The sequence below is a fragment of the Bos javanicus genome, chromosome 13 (assembly GCF_032452875.1).
Source record: "Bos javanicus breed banteng chromosome 13, ARS-OSU_banteng_1.0, whole genome shotgun sequence".
Lineage (NCBI taxonomy): Eukaryota > Metazoa > Chordata > Mammalia > Artiodactyla > Bovidae > Bos > Bos javanicus.
Window position 1 is genome coordinate 54,736,588 of NC_083880.1, and position 18,573 is coordinate 54,755,160.

Below are 18,573 nucleotides of genomic sequence, written 5' to 3' on the forward strand. Positions count from 1 at the left end.
CTCTCTGGGCCTCCCTCTGACCCCTGGCCCCTGCCCAAAAGGAGTTCAGTCAGGGCCATGAAATCACTCATCTTGAGGCTCCCAGGGGCTCCTGTCACCCCAACACCCCCAAACTTTGAGAGAGGGCGGTCCCTAGGCCAGGTCAACAGGCCCTCTGTCTGCCCCAAGGTTGCCTGGGAACCCACACGGCAATAAGCACCCTGCATCCTAAGAGGAAAGAAGCTGATTTTCCCACCTCGCTTGCACCTACACCCCTGCCGCCATGAAAATGCCAGGGGAGGGGCCGCTGCCCAGAGGCCTGAGGCTGCCCCAGACTCATCTCAGATCAGATCTGTGGACCAAGCCCTTCAGGCACCTGGTGATGGAGCCGCTTTGGGAGTGAGAATGGTGGTCCCCCAGAAAAGGAATGTCCCCCGCCACTCCGAATGTGACCTTATCTGGAAAAAGCGTCTTTGCAGACGTGATCTTTGATTTGAGATGCGGCCATCCTGAAATCCGCCTGTAATTCAGGAGACACGGGTTTGATCCCTGGGTCAGGAAGATCTCCTGGAGGAGGGCACGGGCAACCCACTCCAGTATTCTTGCTTGGGAAATCCCATGGGCAGAGGAGCCTGGCAGGCTCCAGTCCCTGAGGTCACAAAGAGTCAGACACAACTGGGCACGCACGCACAACCTGGCTTGGGGATGGCCCCAAATCCTGTGACTGTGTCCTCAGGAGAGAAGCCATCGACAAGGAGGCAGAGATGCAGTGATGCAGCCACAAGCCCAGGACGCCAGTGGGGGTGAGGGGACCAGGAGCTGAAGAGGCGAGAAGGCCCCACCCCGGAGTCTCCAGACGAATGGCAACCCTTCCCACACCCAGACTCTGGCCTCCAGACCTGGAGGAACAAAGTTCTGTCCTTGTAAGTCTCCTGTTGGTGGTCCTCTGTTATAGGACCCTCACGCATCCCCCAAGGAATCCTGGCTTCCAGGAGGCCACAGGCACTCAGAACAGGATGTATGTCCAGCGGTAAGGGCAGAGGGCTGTTCCCACTAACACTCTCTCGGGCCAGGGATGGGGTCAGGGAGGGACACCAGGCGTGCCTCAGTGCAGTTGCGCCTTGCCTGGGCCCTGCTGCTTGAGAGCAAAGAGGGCTTTTCAGGCAGTGACCACAAACAGATCCTTCAGTCCTTGGGATGGCAGTTTTGGGGTGTCCGTGGGCTGGTTTTTGGCCATGAGAGCTGCCTGGCTTACAGGATCTTAGTTTCCCAAGCAGGGATTGAACCTGGGCCCCCTGCAGTGTGGAATCTCAGAGGAAATGGAAATACTCCAGTATTCTTGCCTGGATAATCCCACGGACAGAAGAGCCTGGCAGGCTACAGTCCATGAGGTTGGAGGAGTTGGACCTGACTTAACAACAAAACCACCACCACCAACCACTGGACCACAGGGGAATTCCCAGGACTGACTGTTTTAAAACAAAAGAATGGCTTATTCTGTGTTAATCTTGCAAACTGGGAAGCAGCCCACGGTGAGGGAAGTGGCTGTGGTGGGACCACACCCCGGGCCCGGAGGCAGTTCTGCGTTGGGAGGGGACTGGGAGCACCGCCTCCCATGAGGCAGGTGCACTGAGGCTGGGGTGCCCCATCTTTCCTACAGACCTCGGCCTCCTCCTCAGAGGCTTCGTGTTGGCTAATTTTAGCCTCACTCTGGCCTTTTCTCCAGCCTCCCTTGGGGCCAGGCCGTGGGCACGAAACAGCAACATCCCACTTTCTGGTGTCTGAGCTCCACACCCAGGCTGTGTCCCTGTCGTTGGTGCACACCTGGCCACGGCCCATCTTCCAGGAAAGGAAAGTGGACCCAGAGAGGTCAGCAATTTCCTCGAGGTCACACAGCCAGCCGGGGCCGGTTAGGATGAGACCACGTGTGAGAGTCACCCGTGTCCTTGACGACATTTCATTCAAAGAACCGTGACCAACTGTGTGTCATTGACTCATGCAGTCTACTGTTTATTTTGGAAACTGGCACTGCCAGGCAATCAGCATCTAGATCTCAAGGCCGAGCGTGGACAGAAAAAATTCCCCCTCAGTCATCCCTGGGGCCATGACGACGCCCGGAGCTATGTTTATAGAGCTACGCACCCTGGCACGCCAGGCTCAGTCATGAGAACTACAAGGAAGGTGCCTGCAGAAGGGGAAGGATCATCAAGGCTCCTAGGGGACAGAAATCAATATATCTGCACCCGCAGACCAGCTCCCGACGCAGCTTTGCCCACGGTTCACACAGGAGCCCGGGCCACTGTGGAAGAGCGTGGCTGGTGACAAGCGTGACCCCTGGGACAGGACAGCTCTGCCTCCCCACCCCCAGCCCCGTGGCTCTGACACTCTCCCAACACAGAAACTCAGAGAAAAACAGAAGAGGCTAATCATTGCCCAGAGGCCAGCGTGTGTTGGTGCTGTGGGGCTCGTCCCTCCAGTGTTTTGTCTCAACGTGTGTACACAGGCAGGTGCACACACATGCACCAACACGTCTGTGTGTGCACCTGAGCACATACCACTGTCTGCACTTTTCACGCTCAAACACGTGAATGCACACACATAACCAACAGGGCCCTGGACCCCCAACCTGGGCTAGGATAGACCCAGAGTGAGTTGCCCCAAGCAGGCCTAGGGGATTGGCTGCTCGGAGAGGCTGGTCCAGTGGTCCATGGGGATGGAGGGCAGTACCGAGCCAAGGAGTTATCATCGATGGGTGGGTGTTCCCAGGAGGATCTGCAAAATTGCAGACTTGTTTACCCCTCCCCCAGCTTGTTTAACTCTCCCGCTGACCCCCTAGCAGGAGAAATGGAGGGGCCAGGACAGGATCGGGCCCCAGCAGGGTTTAGGAGGCAGCCAGGCTGCTCATCTTTCATGACTAGCAATGGTCACTAAGAAACAGTCCTTCCTGTTTGAAAACAGCCCATTTGACGAGACTGGAAGGCCAGTGTGGGTGGTGCAGACAGTTTCAGCTCAGCATGAAGTTTATCTGAGCCATGAGCTCTGGTCTCTGACACAAACACAGAAAGTCAGTCTATCCTCAGGCACATCGCTTGCTCTTCAATTCGCAGACAGAAAATCCCATTTTAGACATATAACCAGGTGACCAGCAGTGGCCACCACCCGTATGACATGAGAAACAAATGGGACCACAGCATCACTCGGTACACAGCCCTGGTGCCTCCTGGCCAGGTCCGTCAGGAGTGGCTGTGATGGCCAGGACACAACAGCCCGAGTGCAGACCTCGACGCCAGCCCTCTCCGTTTAGGCAGCCTCTGACGGCATCCAACCAAACCGTAACTGAGGCCCGATTCTGCTCCGTGTGTTGTGAGCCAGTTGGAGACGTCCACCCTCACCGGCGGTGTTTGGATCAGAAACTGGGTGGGTGGGCCTTGGTGTGACAGAGGCACTGGGGTGTCTGTGTGTGGAGAGGGGGCAGACAGAGATAGCCATGATGTGGAGCCAGTGGCGCCTGGTGTCCCCTCCGTTGGCAGGCACATGGATCCCGTGACATGAGGATCTCAGCCTTGAGGAGGGCCCTGTGTACCCAGGTCCTCAGGAGGATATTCCTGAGTTTGTATCAAGATCTCGGGTGACGTGTGCTGGGTGTGTGTGGGTTAGGAGCCGGCTCCAGAAGTGAACACAGACCGTCATGCTGACACCTGCCCTGTGCTTAAAGGACACTTTGCTATGTGCGCAGCTCAAGGACTTGATCTCACCCACAGGTCTGCTGAGAATCGGGTCTGCAGGAGCTGCCAGCACTGGCATGAGGGCGTTTCAGGCACAGCAATGAGTCCAGGATGTAGACTCAGGTGTGAGTGAGGGGCGGTGGGCATGGCCAGCTGCTCTGTCTCGGGCTCCTGGTCATCAGCTCCCTGAGACAACACTGCTAGGGCCTGGGGTGCAGCCCAGGCCACTCAGGGTGATTTCCTTCCTGGACCTACTTCTGCAATGGTCAGAGGTGACCCCTGCCCCCCGACCCCTCGAGGCTCAGCTAGGAGAAGATGACTTCACAGCTGTCCTCCATATGGTTGGCCAGGCCAAGCCCCAAGACCACTGTCTTTTGTTTCTCTGTCTCAGGCCAAAAAGCGAGCGGGAGGGTGAGCCGGTGGCAGAGTCCAGTGGCAGCACCACTTAGAGGCCAGCTGGGTCCCTCGAGGACTGGATAACGCTGCAGGGCTTGGGGAGGAAGTTGGGCCATGCCTCCAATTCCTCTCCTGGGCCCTGTGCTTGTGGCCTAGGTTTCCATCTACTTGGAGATTGTTTTAACAGAAAAGCATATCCGCTTCCCACCTGCTGCTGAGGCCTGACCTGCGGCGTGGCATCTCTTCTGAGACCTGAACTTTCAGGCTTGGCTGATGGTTGAGGGGTCGAGTGACTGCAGCTGGACGGTGAAGGAAGACTCGAGCAGGAGATGGGAGGTGAGGGACACGACGGGGACAATGGGTGGAGGCTGAACCACAGGAGGGCCAGGCCTGCTCTGGCCAGCACCCCAGGTCCAGGGCAAAGGTACCCTCACCTGAGAGCCTGCAGCCATCTAACTCTAGACATCTCGTGCTCCCCCTACTTCTGCTGAGCCTGCAGCTAAAACTGGTGCCTTGTGCATGATCTCAGAGCCAAGAGCAGCGTGACGGCAGATTCTACCTGTCAGTCTGGTGGGTCCCAGGGCTCACCCCCCAGACGCTGGACAAACATTGCAGGTGTGGCTGTGAGGGCATTTCTGTAATCAGTGAGCATCTAAATCAGTGGATTAAGGACAGTGGGCCTTATCCGGGCAGTTGAAGGACTGAACAGAACAGAAAGGCTGACCCTTCCCCTTTCTGCCCAGCAGGGCTGCCTTTGAACTGGGACGTGGGCATTTTCCTGCCTTCACTTCATCGTTCTTTCTGGGTCTCAAGACTGTGGCTTTCAGACGGAACCATGACTTCATCTCTGCCGGATCTTGGCTTGCAACTGCAGATCTTGCAAAATTATATGGGCTGAGCTCTTCTAATTTGTCTCTTTTTATAGCGATCTGTCTCCTATCAACTGGGCTTCTCCGGAGAACCCTGAATCACGCATCAGGTAATTCTGAGTCAACACCTGCTGTGCAAGGTCTGTGCTGGGCAATGGGGGTGAGGATCCCCAGGACACCGTCCCGTTCACGAGTGTTCACAGTCCCCCACACTCCAGGCCACCACTTAAGAATCAGTAGTAAACTGTCCCAGCTGCAAATCCAAACAGCACAGGCTGCCGAGAGACTCACAGCTTGGAGTTGACAGAGGCCCGGGAGCCCAGCTGTGGGGAAGGGGCACCTGACAGGACACTGCCACCATCTTCATCCATGCCTGTCCCCTGGGCCCGGCACATTGAGCTATCTCCTGCACATGTGAAATCCCTACCGTGGGTGCCCCCAGGTTAGGGATGTAACTCTCACCCCCGAGTCAGGAGGGCTCCTCTCAGCCCTGTGCTGGACCACGGCCCCAGGACAGAGTCTCCAGAGTCCTCCAGCCACGTGACCCCAAAGTGGGGGGCAGCAGGGGACTGGTGGCCCTGGGGTACCTGCTAACCACCCAGGCAGGCCCACTCTGCTGCTCTACTGCCCTGGTTCTCGTGGAAAGACGTCTGAGGCTGGGAACAACTCTGATGAAGGTTTTGACCACCCTCCTGGCCCTAGACGCAGAGAGAATCCCCTCCATGTGCAGGGAAGAGAGCGACTGTCCTCCTTGGCCACGTGGAACACACAGCTCTCCCCAGGGAGCCTGCTCTTGCAGGGGAATCTTGTCCCATCCATGTCTGCTCCTTGTCCCACCCAGGCCTGCTCCTGGCCAGGGGGCAGCAGGTCGGAAGCAGGAGGAGGGGATGGGGTGGGGGGAGTCTCCCCTCTTGCCAGAGCCTCTCCCTGTTCCTTGGGGGGAGTCAGAGCCTTAAGGATTAGGCAAGAGGATTAGCAGGAGAACAATATGCTCCCTGGGGCCTCCGGCCAGCAGCTCCGCACCTGGGGCTTCTGCGGCTTCTGCGAGAGAAGTGAGAGAGTGCACTCAGGTGCATGCGTGTGCAAGTACTTATGTGTTCATGCACAGCTATCTTAGCAGGATAAGGTTTCTTGCAACACCTGGACATCGGCTGCATCCTGAGATGCCTGTGCCAAGGACTCCGGGTCCCCTCCTGCTCCTTCTCCCCAGGTCCACTCCTGCATCTTCACAGTCGCCCGCAGCCCCATGTGGGTGGCTCACTGTGGCCCTGCCTATGGAAATTGAGATCTGGGGTCAGTAAAGGACTGACCTTGGTGGTTTTCACATTCACCTGCTTGGCCCTGCCCACTTCTTCCTCAGGCCTGCCCCAGGCATTTACTCCTCCCAGTTGAAGTCTGTCTGCAAAGCCCAGCAGGTAGGAAGGATGCAGGATTACCCAGAGTAATATGTTAAGCCTCAGGTGGTGGTGCCTGGGCCCCTGAGACTCCTCAGCCTGGCTCCTCATGGGATAGACTGGCTGCAGCTGAAACAAATGCCCCAGGGAGACCTGAGGCTGGGGTGGGCAGGTGGGGCCCATCCACACGTGTGGGGTGCTTCCAGGCTCCATCCTGATGCCACTGAGAACTTGGCAACCAGGGAAGAATCACAAGTTTCATTTCTCCTTCCTCCTTGTGCTCCAGCCAGCAGACATCCCGACTTGACTGCTCCAAGGCCACCAGCCACAACCACACGGTGGTGACTGCCCTGCACCGACACAGCAGCCCCATGGAGCTCCTGTACCATGGCCCGCTTGGCGGTCTCCCAGCCTCCCCACCCTGCTCCTTCCATTCCCCATGACCCCGGGGGCTCTGCAGGCAGCCATTTCCCCTCGCCTCCTAAACTCCTCCTGCTCTCTCCTCCTCTGATTGGGTGGGGAAGAGGAGGGGACTTTCATGTCTCAAAGCTATTTGTAGAGCAGACTCCCGGGCGGCGGGACCTGGGGCAGCCACTACAGCATCGGCACACCCTAATTTGCAAACCTGGTGACCACACACAGGTGAGTGGGCAGGGAGTCGGCTGCTTTGCATGGAAGCTGACAATGAAGGACTGTCTGAAAGAGACCTGGGAGGGCCTGTCCAGCAGGGAGTGTCCTGCTGTCTCAGCATGGACATTCCTGCTCCTATCCTGAGTCTACAGCCCGAGCCCGGGCTGTGGGAGGGTGGGGTGAACAGACCTGCAGAGGCTGTCATGGCTCTGGGGGTGCTGAGAGCAGGTTCCGTCCACATGATGGGCCTGCCTTGGCACAGGCTGGACATTGCCACTCCCAGGTGGCCTCTTAGGCCTACGGGTCCAAGTACCAGCCCCATGCATTTGCCAAGAGGTTGGGCCTGAGCAAGCCCAGGTGGGAAGGGAGCACCATCCTCAGCCCAGCAATCCCAAGACCCCTGTCTTCTGGGTAGAGGGGGGATTCCTCAGGTATCCCCAAGGCTTGCTGGGTAAAAAAGCCACTGGGGAAAGGCGGCCCCGTGGTGAGGATGTTCACGTGGCCCCCGGCCACATGGGAGGAGAGGACATGTTGGAAGCCCACAGTCCGTGAGCCTGTGACTCTGGACACTGACAAACAGATCCAGGCCAGCCTGGTACTTGGACCTGAGGCAGCCTCAGTGGCCACACATGACTGAGCAGTTTTTATAAGAGGCACGTGGTTTGTGAGTGCGTCCTCCACCCCCAGAGACGTGGTCCAAGAGGCTAATTCTGGTGGGAAGGGGGCTGTGCCGTGGCCATCATGGACATCAGCGGGCTGAGGGCTGACCTGGGCCAGCCGAGGAAGGGTCCTCATGACCAGCCCACGGGCGACACATCCTGGGTCCAGCACGTCCATAGCTGGGATGGCCCCCCTCCCCCACAGCAGGACTTGGCTCCACCGAATCTCTGTGAACCCAGGTCATCAGAGGCCCGAGCTGGCGGGCCTTGTCTTGGGGCAGGGTCCCAGCAGGCCTGTCCATGGTGAAGACGGGGGTCCTGCCCAGATGTGGGCACCCATGCTCACCATGACCATGCTAAGGCCACACAGCAGCTGAATGCCCAGGAACAAAAGTGGCTGAGTGTCCCGATGACTATCGTATATACCCCTCCAGGTGCAGGGAGTGGGCTCTCTGCTGCACCTGAGGGCAGAAGGCTCGGGGTGAGGGGGTAATATTTTCATGGTCTCTGTCCACACTCCAGTCAGAGGAAGCAATGGAGAAAGCAGGAATTTGGCCAGGGTGAGTCCTCTGGGCACCCCCACTGGGCCTGCTGTGCCATCAGGATGGTGGGGACCTGGGTCTGTGCCAGCACCTGCCTGTAGCCTGTGGGGAGGCTCAAATTGACCATAAGTAGCAGAAACTCACTCCAGAGCAAGAGTTCATGAAGCTGCGAATTTGTATGGCTCAGCAGTGCTGACCTGGGCTGGATTCGCACTCATGGAGATGAGTATGATGGAGGGCATGGAGGAGACAGCACTGAGCCCTGGAGTTAACTTGGACTTCACAGTGAGCAGGGGAGACCTTAACTGTTTGGAAACCAGACATAATCCAGAGCCCAAGCCACAACCAGCCCAAGGTCCATCCATGACCCAGCAAGGGTCAGGCTCTCCATGCTGAGTCATTGGGAATTGGGCACTCAAACCAGACCAGAGGCTAGGACCAGACACCAGCCCCAAGACCTCCCTCACACGGTTGTCCTGCCTGACTTCCCATCTCCCAGCTGCCTCACCATGGCAGTGGGAAGGGACTTGGCTGGGACACTGGCCACAGAGGCCACGCCCAGGGAAGCAGAGTTAGGTCATAGCCATTGGGTAGGTAGCAGCCCTGTGAAAAATTTCCAGGCAGTGTCTGCCAACCTCGCCCAGCAGGACTGAGAGATGAGTCCTGATGCAGGATGGTCAGGGTGCAGGTGGGGATCCCACCAGGACGCCTCTCCCTCCTTGCCCTCTGGCAGCACCTGGGAAAGCCTCCTCCCTGCCCCCATGGGCCTGGGCTGTCCAGCCAAATGCTCCTGTCCCCTAAGGTGCCGCCCACCTTTGGGGACCTTGCCCTGCGTCAGGCCTAGCTTTCCTGGGTTTCCTTCTTCCCCAGGTACAGAGCTGTAGAATGTCCAGAATCACACAAACATGGACTCAAACCTCTCTACCACATTCTCCAGTGTGACTTTGGGCAAGTCATCTTGCAGCTCAGTGCCTCGGTTTACTCATCTGGGAAGTGGGAGCAACAGTAGCTCCCATGTGAGTGGAGGGAGGTTTCCATGAGTTGATACTCAAAGCCTGCAGCACAAGGCCTGCTGTGCTAAGTGCTCAGTGACCCAAGAGCTCAGCCTGCTGTCGTTAGATTGCTGCTGGTATTAGAGCTCCTCCGACCTGGCTGAACCCAGTGTCTTCTCTCCCCTGAAGTCCACACACTCCAGGCTGCACAAAAAAAACCAAACAGCACCACCGTGATCACGGTTCACCCCACCTCCTCCTTGGAGCCGGTTTCTGATCAGACAGAACAAACTCAAGTTCCCAAAAGCACCATGAAAAGCGGTCACTAGGAACTTGGTTACTTCACTGTGGAAAACTCATGTGGTCCTGAGAGAAACAGGCCCCACACCAAGTCTGACCCAGCAGAGGGGGCCCCCAGCCGGGCACATGGGGGAAGGGGAGGGGGACCCACGGGCCTCTTTCCCTGAGGCCAGGCCCCAATACCTGGCCGGGTTCTTCCCACCAGGTTGGGCAATGCCCAGGCTTGCTCCTCGGGCTTGGAATCCCAGCCTCTGCCTCGGTTTCCAGGCCTCTGGCCAAGCTGCCCACTGGGCGCAGAGCATGGGCTGTACACTCGTCCCTCCTCCCTCAGCTCCCGGACCCCTGTACCCAAGCCCCGGCTCTGTGCAGGGTTCAGGGGACCTCGCGTGGTGGGGCGGGGACAGCGGAGCGCCGGGCATCGCACAGGCTGGGACCAGTCCCTCGCACCCACCCCGCCCAGCCCGCGGAGCCGGCTCCGCCCGCGCTCCCCTCCCCGAGGTGTCTGGAGCGCGGTGGCGCGAACAAAGCGAGGCCACCCGCGAGAAACTTCGGTTCATGACGATTTCCTCCTTGACTCAGCAGTAGCAGCATCCGCCGCAGGTGGGGGCCCAGCCTCTCCGAGAGGCGCGTCTATACTGGCGCCATCCGCGTGGCCTGAGCTGCGTGCGCACGGGCCACCTGCCCCGGCCACCACTCCCGGCCCTCCCTCCATCCCCGCCCGAAACCCAACCACCACCTGTCCCCTTCCCTTCCGCTCGCCTCCGCAGAGGCGCCCTGCCCGAGGAACTGGCAGCGAGAGGGGGTCAGTTTTGCAGCCGGTCCCAAGGGGCAGGCGGGCGGCGGGGCGCACTGCCGGGGCCCAGCGTCCCGCGCTGCCTGGCATTCCAGCCGCGCCAGCGCCGGCGCCACCTCGATCCCCTAGCCCCAGCCCAGTGTCTGCGGGCACCTGCCGCGCCCCTGATGTCAGCAGGTCGCGGCCCGGCGCACCCAGGCGGCGCGCCCATGAAGGCGCCCTGAACGTCCGCGGCCCTCGCTGCCCAGCGCACTTACAGTCCAGAGGTCCGGGCCGCCGCGCTGCTCACCACGCTCTGCCGGCCGCTCGGCGCCCACTCCCTCTTCATTCATCCTCTCCAGGCCCGCCCGCCGCGGAGGCCTCACCTACTCTGGCCAATGGCAGCGCCGAGTAGGCTGGGCCCGGCCCCTCGCTCCCCGGGGCCCGCCCACTGAGGTGACAGCTGGCCAATCGCGCAGCGGCGGCGGAGCGGGCGGGGCTGGAGAGGCGAGGGGAGGAGCCCGGGGCTGGAGCAGGGAGGAGGGGGCGCGAGATCCCAGGAGGCAAGGAGCGCTGGCAGAGGGGCGGGGGCCTGGACGCCTTTCCTACACCCTCGTCGCCGCCGCACCGGAGCCCCGCGTGCCCTTGGAGCCGACTCTGGTCGGACGCCTCCGCTGACTAATCTGTCCCAACTCCGGGAGACCCTCATCTCGGAGCCACAGGCCGGGAAACCGAGAGCCAAGCGGTGAAGTCTGCTGCCCAGGTCACGCGGCGACTCAGTTTCAAACTGACTCGGAACTGAATCGGGGCTGGTGGGACGAGACCGTGGGACAGGACGTAGGAGGGAGTGAGTTTCCCGCCCTACCGCTTCGGAAAGGCCTCCTGTGGTAGGTGGGGGCCGGGGCGGAGGCTCCCGTACCGCGGCCACTGCCGGCCTCGGTCTGGCCTTGGTCCAGGTCGGGACGTCTACCCGTGCGTGGCCCTTCGGGTGCGCCTGGCGCCCCTGAGAGTTTGGGATTGCGTGTTTGGGGAAGTGCCGAGGACGTGGGCCAGGTCACGCCGGTAAGGTGAGGTCGGCACCTCCCTTGGGGAATCCACTGTTTTTCGCACGTTGCCTTTTCAGTAAAAGGATCCTTTTTTTGACGTCAGTAGATGTCAGGCGTGGGCGGAGCACTACACCCTTTGCCCTCAGCCTGAGAGCGTTTTCAGATCCTCCCATGTTCCTAACCTTGAACACAGTGCTTAATCTCTCAGAGCCTGTTTCATCATCAGTAAAGCGGGAGTGATGACTTGTTTAGTTGGCCGGTCAGACGTCCAACTCTTTTGGGACCCCATGGATTGGGATTTTCCCAGGCAAGAATACTGGAGTGGATTGCCATTTCCTCCTCCAAGGGATTTTCCCTACCCAGGGGTCCAACCCTCGTCTAAACCTCCTCTCCTGCCTGCCTCTCCTCCATTGCAGGCAAATTTTTTTTTTTTTTTTTACCACTGAGCCACAGTGGAAACTCTTTCAGTTACTACGTTGTTTTACCAAAGAGTGATGATGAAGCTTCCTTAAAGGGCTGTTGAAAACATTGAATGAAACAAAACAGGGCAAGAAGTTGGCCCATGTAAGGACTCATAAGACTTTCCAGGAAGGGACATATTAGTAGCTGATCACAATAACATTCCACAATTTTTCCTTTTTATTTTCCTTTACATCTATTTTAAAAAGAAACTTACAGAAGTGAACCATGCGTGTGTCTGTGTTTGAATCCTGAGATAAGTTGGATAACAGAGTAATGATCAAACTGTGACCCTAGGGTAGTAAGGCCCACGGAACCACAAAGGATGTATGAGAGGCTGGCCTCTTCCTGTGGGGGAGGTGGAAGGGGGCAGTCGGAGCCAGAGGAAGAGGTGCTGGGGCTTATAGGGGAAGGCCCCAGTCACACAGTTATTTGTGAAATGCTCTTCCTTCAGAGCCCAGCTTTTGCCTACTCTCTAGTGGTCCTGGGAGTTCCTGGTGATGTCCCCAGGGCTAGTGGCTGCCTCCTAGCCTCCACTCCTGGAAGCCGGGGAAAGGTCCAGCTCCTCCTGGAACACTGGCCTCCATTCCTGGTGCTGCTCTTTAAGAGAAAAAACCACCAACTGTTGTTCCTGGGTGGCAAGGTTCCCTCCAAGAGGAAGTGGAACTGCTGCCCAGTTGGCTGTTTTACCTGGCAGAGCAGGCTGCGGGTGTAAACGAGTGCCCACTATACAGAGATGTCCCCGTGAGGATGGAGAGTCGAGTTGCCCTGTAGACCTGGGCTCAGCACTGCCCTGGAAAGCTAAATAGGGCTGCCTGCCTTTTGTATGTAGTGAGCTCCCCATCACAGGAGGTGTGTGAGCAGAACTAGCCCCTCTTCTCATGGGGATGCTATGAAAGCCTTTCAGATGTCAGAGGCAGGATCAGATTCAGTGTTTCCAAACTTCATTGTAGATTTTATTCCTTGAAACCATTATTTACACATTTTTTTTCTTTGAACAAGACATGTATTTTACTAAAAGAGTGAATTTATTTTTAAAAAGATAAATATGTGTCATTACCATGAAGAGGTTACCATAAAAAAATAGATAAAGACAGAAAATGGTATTAGATCATGGCCAGGAGTCATGTGTGGATGTGAGATTTGAACCATGAAGAAGGCTGAGTGAAGAAGAATTGATGCTTTCGAACTGTGGTGCTGGAGAAGACTCCCGACAGTTCCTTGGACAGCAAGGAGATCAGACCCATCAATCCTAAGGAAATCAACCCTGAATATTCATTGGAAGGACTGATACTGAAGTTCCAATACTTGGGCCACAGAGCTGACTCTTTGGAAAAGACCCTGATGCTAGGAAAGATTGAGAGCATGAGGAAAAGGGGATGACAGAGAATGAGATGGTTGGATGGCCTCACTGACTCAATGGACATGTGTTTGATTGAAATCAGGGAGATGGTGAAGGACAAGGTTAGCCTGAGCTCAGGCACCCCAAAGGCCCTGGGAGCACCTGCTTGCCCTGGGACCCTGTGCCATGCAGCCTGCCACAGGGCAGCAGCTGCCTGGGGTGTCAAGGGGTCCAAGATCTAGCTCAGATCCTGGCCACCAGCACTGGGGGGTCAGGTGACCCTATCTTCCCCTGGAAGAATTAGGAGGGGCTGGAGGAGGCCCAAAAGGTCGCCCACAGAGCCCAGCAACTTTTGAGAATAAGGGTAGCCTGGTAGAATGCCCTGGGACTTTCTGAACTTGGTAAGTTCTGTCCTGGTGGGGCTTTGTCTGCAGAGGAAGTCATTAAAAGTGAAAGAAAGCACAAACCAGGTTCCACTGCTATCTGGGCAGCTCTAGGAACTGCATAGATTTTCACATTTTTATGGTCAATCATTGTCCTCTGGCATTGTGTTTGGAGCACCACCCCTCGACAAGGAACTGAAATTGGGGTGCTGGTGTGGACACTCGCCTCTCTCTATGGACTTCAGCTGGCTTCAGCTGGACATCTCACTTCGGGGAAGTGTGTCTCCTCCTAAGTGTGTCATCTCCTAAGATCGGAAGAAAAAGACAGAAATTTTCTCTGGGTCATGGAATGGGTTCATGGCCAAACAGGAAGCCCCTCCTCCCCACCCCAAGAGTCTTGGCATCGGGGGTTTTGGCCTGGAAAAGGGAACACTAGGCGTGGTACCCAAAAATGAACTGGCACAGCTAGCACATTTTATTTGCAGAACACAAAATCCTACGTTAGTAGAGCGTTTTGTGGTCACTTGTGTTTGGGGGAACTTTGCATAATATAATTCGAATCATTAAAAACTGTCTTCTGTTCTTCCTTTTTGATTCCTAAGTTGTTCATTTCCATCTAGTGACAACTGACACCATGTCTCAGAAATGATGAGAACATGTTGAAACAAAGTGGGCTGATTTAACTGTGTTGCATGAAAAACAGTTTTGCTGAAGGTTAAGAGCATTGGCTGTGTGACAGAGCAAGCCTGCATGAGCTGTTGTGATCTGTTAGATGATGCGTCCAGGCGAGGGTTATTATTCAGTGCGGTTCAGGTGTGGGCCAACAGTGCGTACCTGGCTTACCCATGAAGACGATCATGTGGTCAGGGGAAAAGAGTCAACCCAGAGTTGTCCAAACATCCTGAAAGGCAGAGCTTCATGGGGATTAAGTTTCTTTGGTGAGGGGAGGGCACAGGTCTCTGGAAGGATCTTTGGTAGCAAGAGTCCATGGATGGTAAAAAGTGTTTTATCTCCTCAAAGTTGTTATTCCAGCTTAGGCAGGGAGAGCACCTTTGGAACAGAGCAGACAGCTTTGGAGTCTGTGTGGCCGCTTGCTGACCTCTCCCGGGGCCCTTTGTCAGCCTCCTGTCCCCCTCAACAGGGCTCAGCGCCTGCTGGGCATGCCCAGGCCCTCCAAGTGAGCTGCCATCATCATGGCAGGATCTCTGTGTTCCAGTCGCCCTGCTTTACTGACCTCTGATGTGAACTGAGATGTTGGCCTTGCTGGGCTGGGCTGCTGTCCAGCTCAGCGCAGATGCCTGCTGGCTGGTATGGACAAATTGAGAAGGGCTGACTCGGGGCCACAACACCCCTGCTCTTCCTCGCTCTTTGTGAGTCCCCAGCAAGGTGACTCTCCCAAGTCAGAGTTTCAGTTCCAACTCTGTCTTTTTTAGAGTATCTGTGGCCTTTGAAAGCAGCTGCCAGAGAATCTGATTTCCTTGCACAGGTCCTGGGCATTCTCCCAAAATGCTGGCAGACAGGGAGGCTCTCCCTAGGCTTATGAATGCGCAGATAAATCACATGGAGGAACGTGCTTTGGCCCTTCTAGCAGTGGTGATGGGAACAGAGATCCCTGTTCACAAGCATTTTCTTGGGTCTGGCTTATTCTGCTGGTGATAGGCGTCTGGGCTGGCAGATGCCATGGTGTCCAGTTCTCTTTAGAAGCCACCAGCTGGATATAGCTTAGAGAACCTGGGTGAGAGATTAGGTTTTGGGCAGAAGAAGATGGAGTCTGGACTCCCTGCCCTCCCTCTGAGCCCTGACATCTGAGGAAACCCCGGGCACCCTCCATTCTAGGGAAGGCCGGCAGCAGAATGGGGAGAAGGCACCTCCATGCCAGCAGCTCCAGGACACAGGGGCTGCTGGAAGCTCCGGAAGAGACATGCCGGGCCCCCGGCGCCAGCAGAGCCCAGTGTTGTCCAGACCCCGGGCCTCGGCTGCCTGGCATCTGCCTGTAAAAACCATTTGAATTTCATTGTGAACCCACGTGTGCGATCTTTCTGCATCCGCCTCCATAAAGAGGCAAATGTCTTGACAGGCGGAGGACATGGGAGCCGCCCGGGCCTGCCCAGTGCCTGCCTGCCAGTCTGGGGGTGGATGAGGGGTCAGAAGGTCCACTTGGCAGAGACCTCTCATTCTCGAAAGCCCTTGCTTCAGGTGAGTCATTACGTCAGCTTCAACCACAGCTATGCCTGCACCGCAGGGTCCACTGACACGTGGAGAGAAACCCGCCAAGCCTCCCACCTGGCTTGCATGCCAGCCCGCCCACCTGTAATACCCGGTGTTAATCTTTAATCCTGTAACTGCCTGGTGACGAGGAAGAGTATGTTGCACGGAGGAGGTTTTGTGTTAAAGACGTGAAATGCAAACATTCAGTTACTAACTGCTCTTGGCAGCCTCTCTTCTTGTTGCATCTGATTGAGAATCTCAGCAAACTGAGGGGCTGGGACCTCTCCGTGCTGTGAGACCCTGCCCTTGGCATCTACACCGCCAAGCTTCTACCTCCTGGGAGCAAATGTCCTGCCACTCATGACCACCAACAAAAAGGAGCGATAGCCCAGGGATGGAGGGACAGAGTTAGGCCACCAAGGGACTGGAGCCTCTGCTTTTTCAGTGGATCAGGATGTGTCATCCTGCTCTCAGCCTCTGGATTCCCCTGTGCCTTTCCTTCCCTATCCTTCTCTTGTCCAGTGGCCTTGTCCTGTGTCCCCCACAGTCCTGCCTGCTCTTGGCTCCCTGTCCTGCCTGCCCGCTGCCTCACCCTCCCAGGGCTCTACCCATCGTGTCCACTGCTTATTCCACAAACGCCTCATGAGCTGTTCCTCAACCCCCATTCCTCTCCCCTTTTAATGTTCTTTAAATTTCCTTCTTTGTTGACTATGCAAATCTCTATCTCACCTCCTCCAGGAAGTCCTCCAGAACCACACCTCCTGTCTTCCCTCTTCTTTACCCCTGGAAGCTGACGTATTTCTGGGTTCTGTTACAAGGCCCCCAGTGTCCTCTCTGCTCAGGATGGTCTTATCAGAGTCCCAGAACCATGACCAGAGATGGCCACTTCCTGCCAACTGCTCACTGAGTCACCAGGACTGGCCAAGCCAGGGCAAATAGTGGCCTGAGCCCTTGACACATCTTCCTCCCCAATCTAGGACCTTTCCAACCATCAGAGGATCAGCTGCAGCCAGATATCCTAGATTGCCCTGCTGCATCTGACTGACAGGTGCCAAGGCCTGACAGTCACCCCTCCCATCACCAGAAGATGAGAGACCAATTACCCCCTGAGAAGCCCACCACCCTGGGCTCCAGCTTAGCGATGGAGCTGAGACAGTGCAGTAGCCAATGCCCTGCAGCCATTCTCAGGGTGCTGGGGGGTTGCTGGGTGGGAGACGCCCCCTCCGGGAGGACTGCCTCCAGGGTCCTGACAAGTCCGTGGGTTGTGGCCTTGAAGAGGACGTGACATGGCTCTGCAGCCGCCAGAAAGGAGGGCCAACCGTGGCTCTGGGACAGCAGGGGCAGATGAGTCTGCTGGTGGAGGTGGAGAGCCGGGCGGGTGCTGTGGATGCCACAGCAGGTCTGCCAGGCCCTGGTGGGGTCTGACTCCTTGGAGGGGCCAAGGTGCACTGGAGGAGAGAAGGGTCTGACTGCCATCAGGGAGGAGACCCTTGGACCTGTGAGTGTGATCCTCCTGGCAACCAGATGGGACTCTGGGGTTTGCCTGAGGTGTGTGGGGTCCCTGAGGAGCCTCACTTGGGGGTAGAGTGACCAGCCCGGCCCTCTCCAAGCTCCTGGGGCCTGGCTGAGGCCACTGAAAGGGCTACTGGGGGGTGTGGAATCAGGAGACAGTGCCCTGGGCATACAAGGGGGATGCCTCCTGGTCCTGAGCTTCCTTCCGGGGAGGTGTCTGCCGTCTGTGGGGCCCAGGAAGCCTGGCAGCCACCTGGACCCTGTTCGGCTTGTACCGACTTGCTCAGATCTGAACGGCCCATCCAGTGGGCAGGCGGGTTCAAGTCAGTTCTCAGGGAGAGTGAACGACATCTAAAGCCCCTTAGTGGTGAGGTCTGTCCAACCCTCGGCAGCTGTGTGGCCCGTGGCCAATGCCCTGCAGAGGAGCTGGCCCTCTCCCACCTAGGAGAACGTTTTCTCCTTCCAGGGTACAAATGCGATTTTCTGGCTCACTGAGAGGCCTGAATGTTCTATTAAACCCCAGGAACACGGAGCCCCTCAGGGGATTCGAAGAGCCTGGTCAATTTCTGGATCCCAGATGGCCTGATCCACAGCAGGAAGTGGGGCGACTTGTGGCTCTGGGGGCCCCGGGGGCCCTATGGGTCTCCTCCAGGCTCAGCAAGGCCTGCAGAGGCACCCCTGCCTCCCACCTGTCTTCCCCCGCTGCAGCCTCCCCCTCCGCTCAGGTGGAGGCCAGGCCTGCCGGACCCCCCTCTGCAGCCACGCCTCTCAACCCCCCTAACCCTTCCAGCTGCTCCTGGCTGGGCTAATGAGGTCACCTCTGAACCTGAACACCTCGGCGACTGTGGCTGGGTCACCCCATCCTCCTCCTCTGCAGACCCCTCCCCGACACTGCCCCTGCTGCCCTCAGCTCCATCCAGCCCCCCAGCCCCCAACCACTCACCTGGTTCCGGCGAGGCCCCTCTGGCAGCATCTCTGGGGAACGCGTCCCCCGCCCTACAAGGCCTCACCACTGGGTGTCCTCTGTCGTACCTCTCTGCCTCAGGCCCTGGCGCTACCAGGGCTTCTTCCCTCTGTCCCCCTGCTCCAACCCCGTTTCCCCACCAGGCTTCCTCCAGCTTCTCCCCACGAGCCCTGTGGTCCTGGGAGGCATCCTCGTGGGCCTCTCCCATTGTTCCCCAGACAGGGTCATGGCCCAGGACCCCCTCCTGGGGCCCTCACCTGCTCCCTCCCCTAGTCCTCATCTCACTCAGTGAATCTGCTCGAGACACCTGAGCCCCTCTGCCCACACCCACTTCTCAGAACCATTTCTTGAGTCACTCTCTCTTCCTGTTCCCTGTTCTGCACCTGGCCCGTCATCTCTGC

The 18,573-nt window shown here is 57.5% G+C and overlaps 1 protein-coding gene across 3 annotated transcripts in view; it reads right to left on the bottom strand.

Annotated features, from left to right (window-relative positions):
* Window positions 1–18,237, bottom strand: part of SLCO4A1 (solute carrier organic anion transporter family member 4A1) — a 31,561-nt gene extending 13,324 nt beyond the window's left edge. Inside the window, exons 1-3 of one of the 3 annotated variants that reach the window (XM_061436962.1) lie at window positions 18,152–18,237; window positions 14,323–14,538; window positions 11,124–13,777 (exon numbers count right to left, since the gene is read on the bottom strand). Coding sequence is in view for 1 of the 3 variants with exons in the window: in XM_061436961.1 (XP_061292945.1) it covers window positions 10,537–10,607 (71 nt within the window). In the remaining 2 variants the exon portion in view is untranslated. Of the gene's footprint in view, window positions 1–355; window positions 9,945–10,536; window positions 10,646–11,123; window positions 13,778–14,322; window positions 14,539–18,151 lie in introns of those variants that run through there. The other 2 variants (XM_061436961.1, XM_061436963.1) reach the window with 2 other exon arrangements.
* Between the last annotated feature and the right edge of the window lie 336 nt (window positions 18,238–18,573).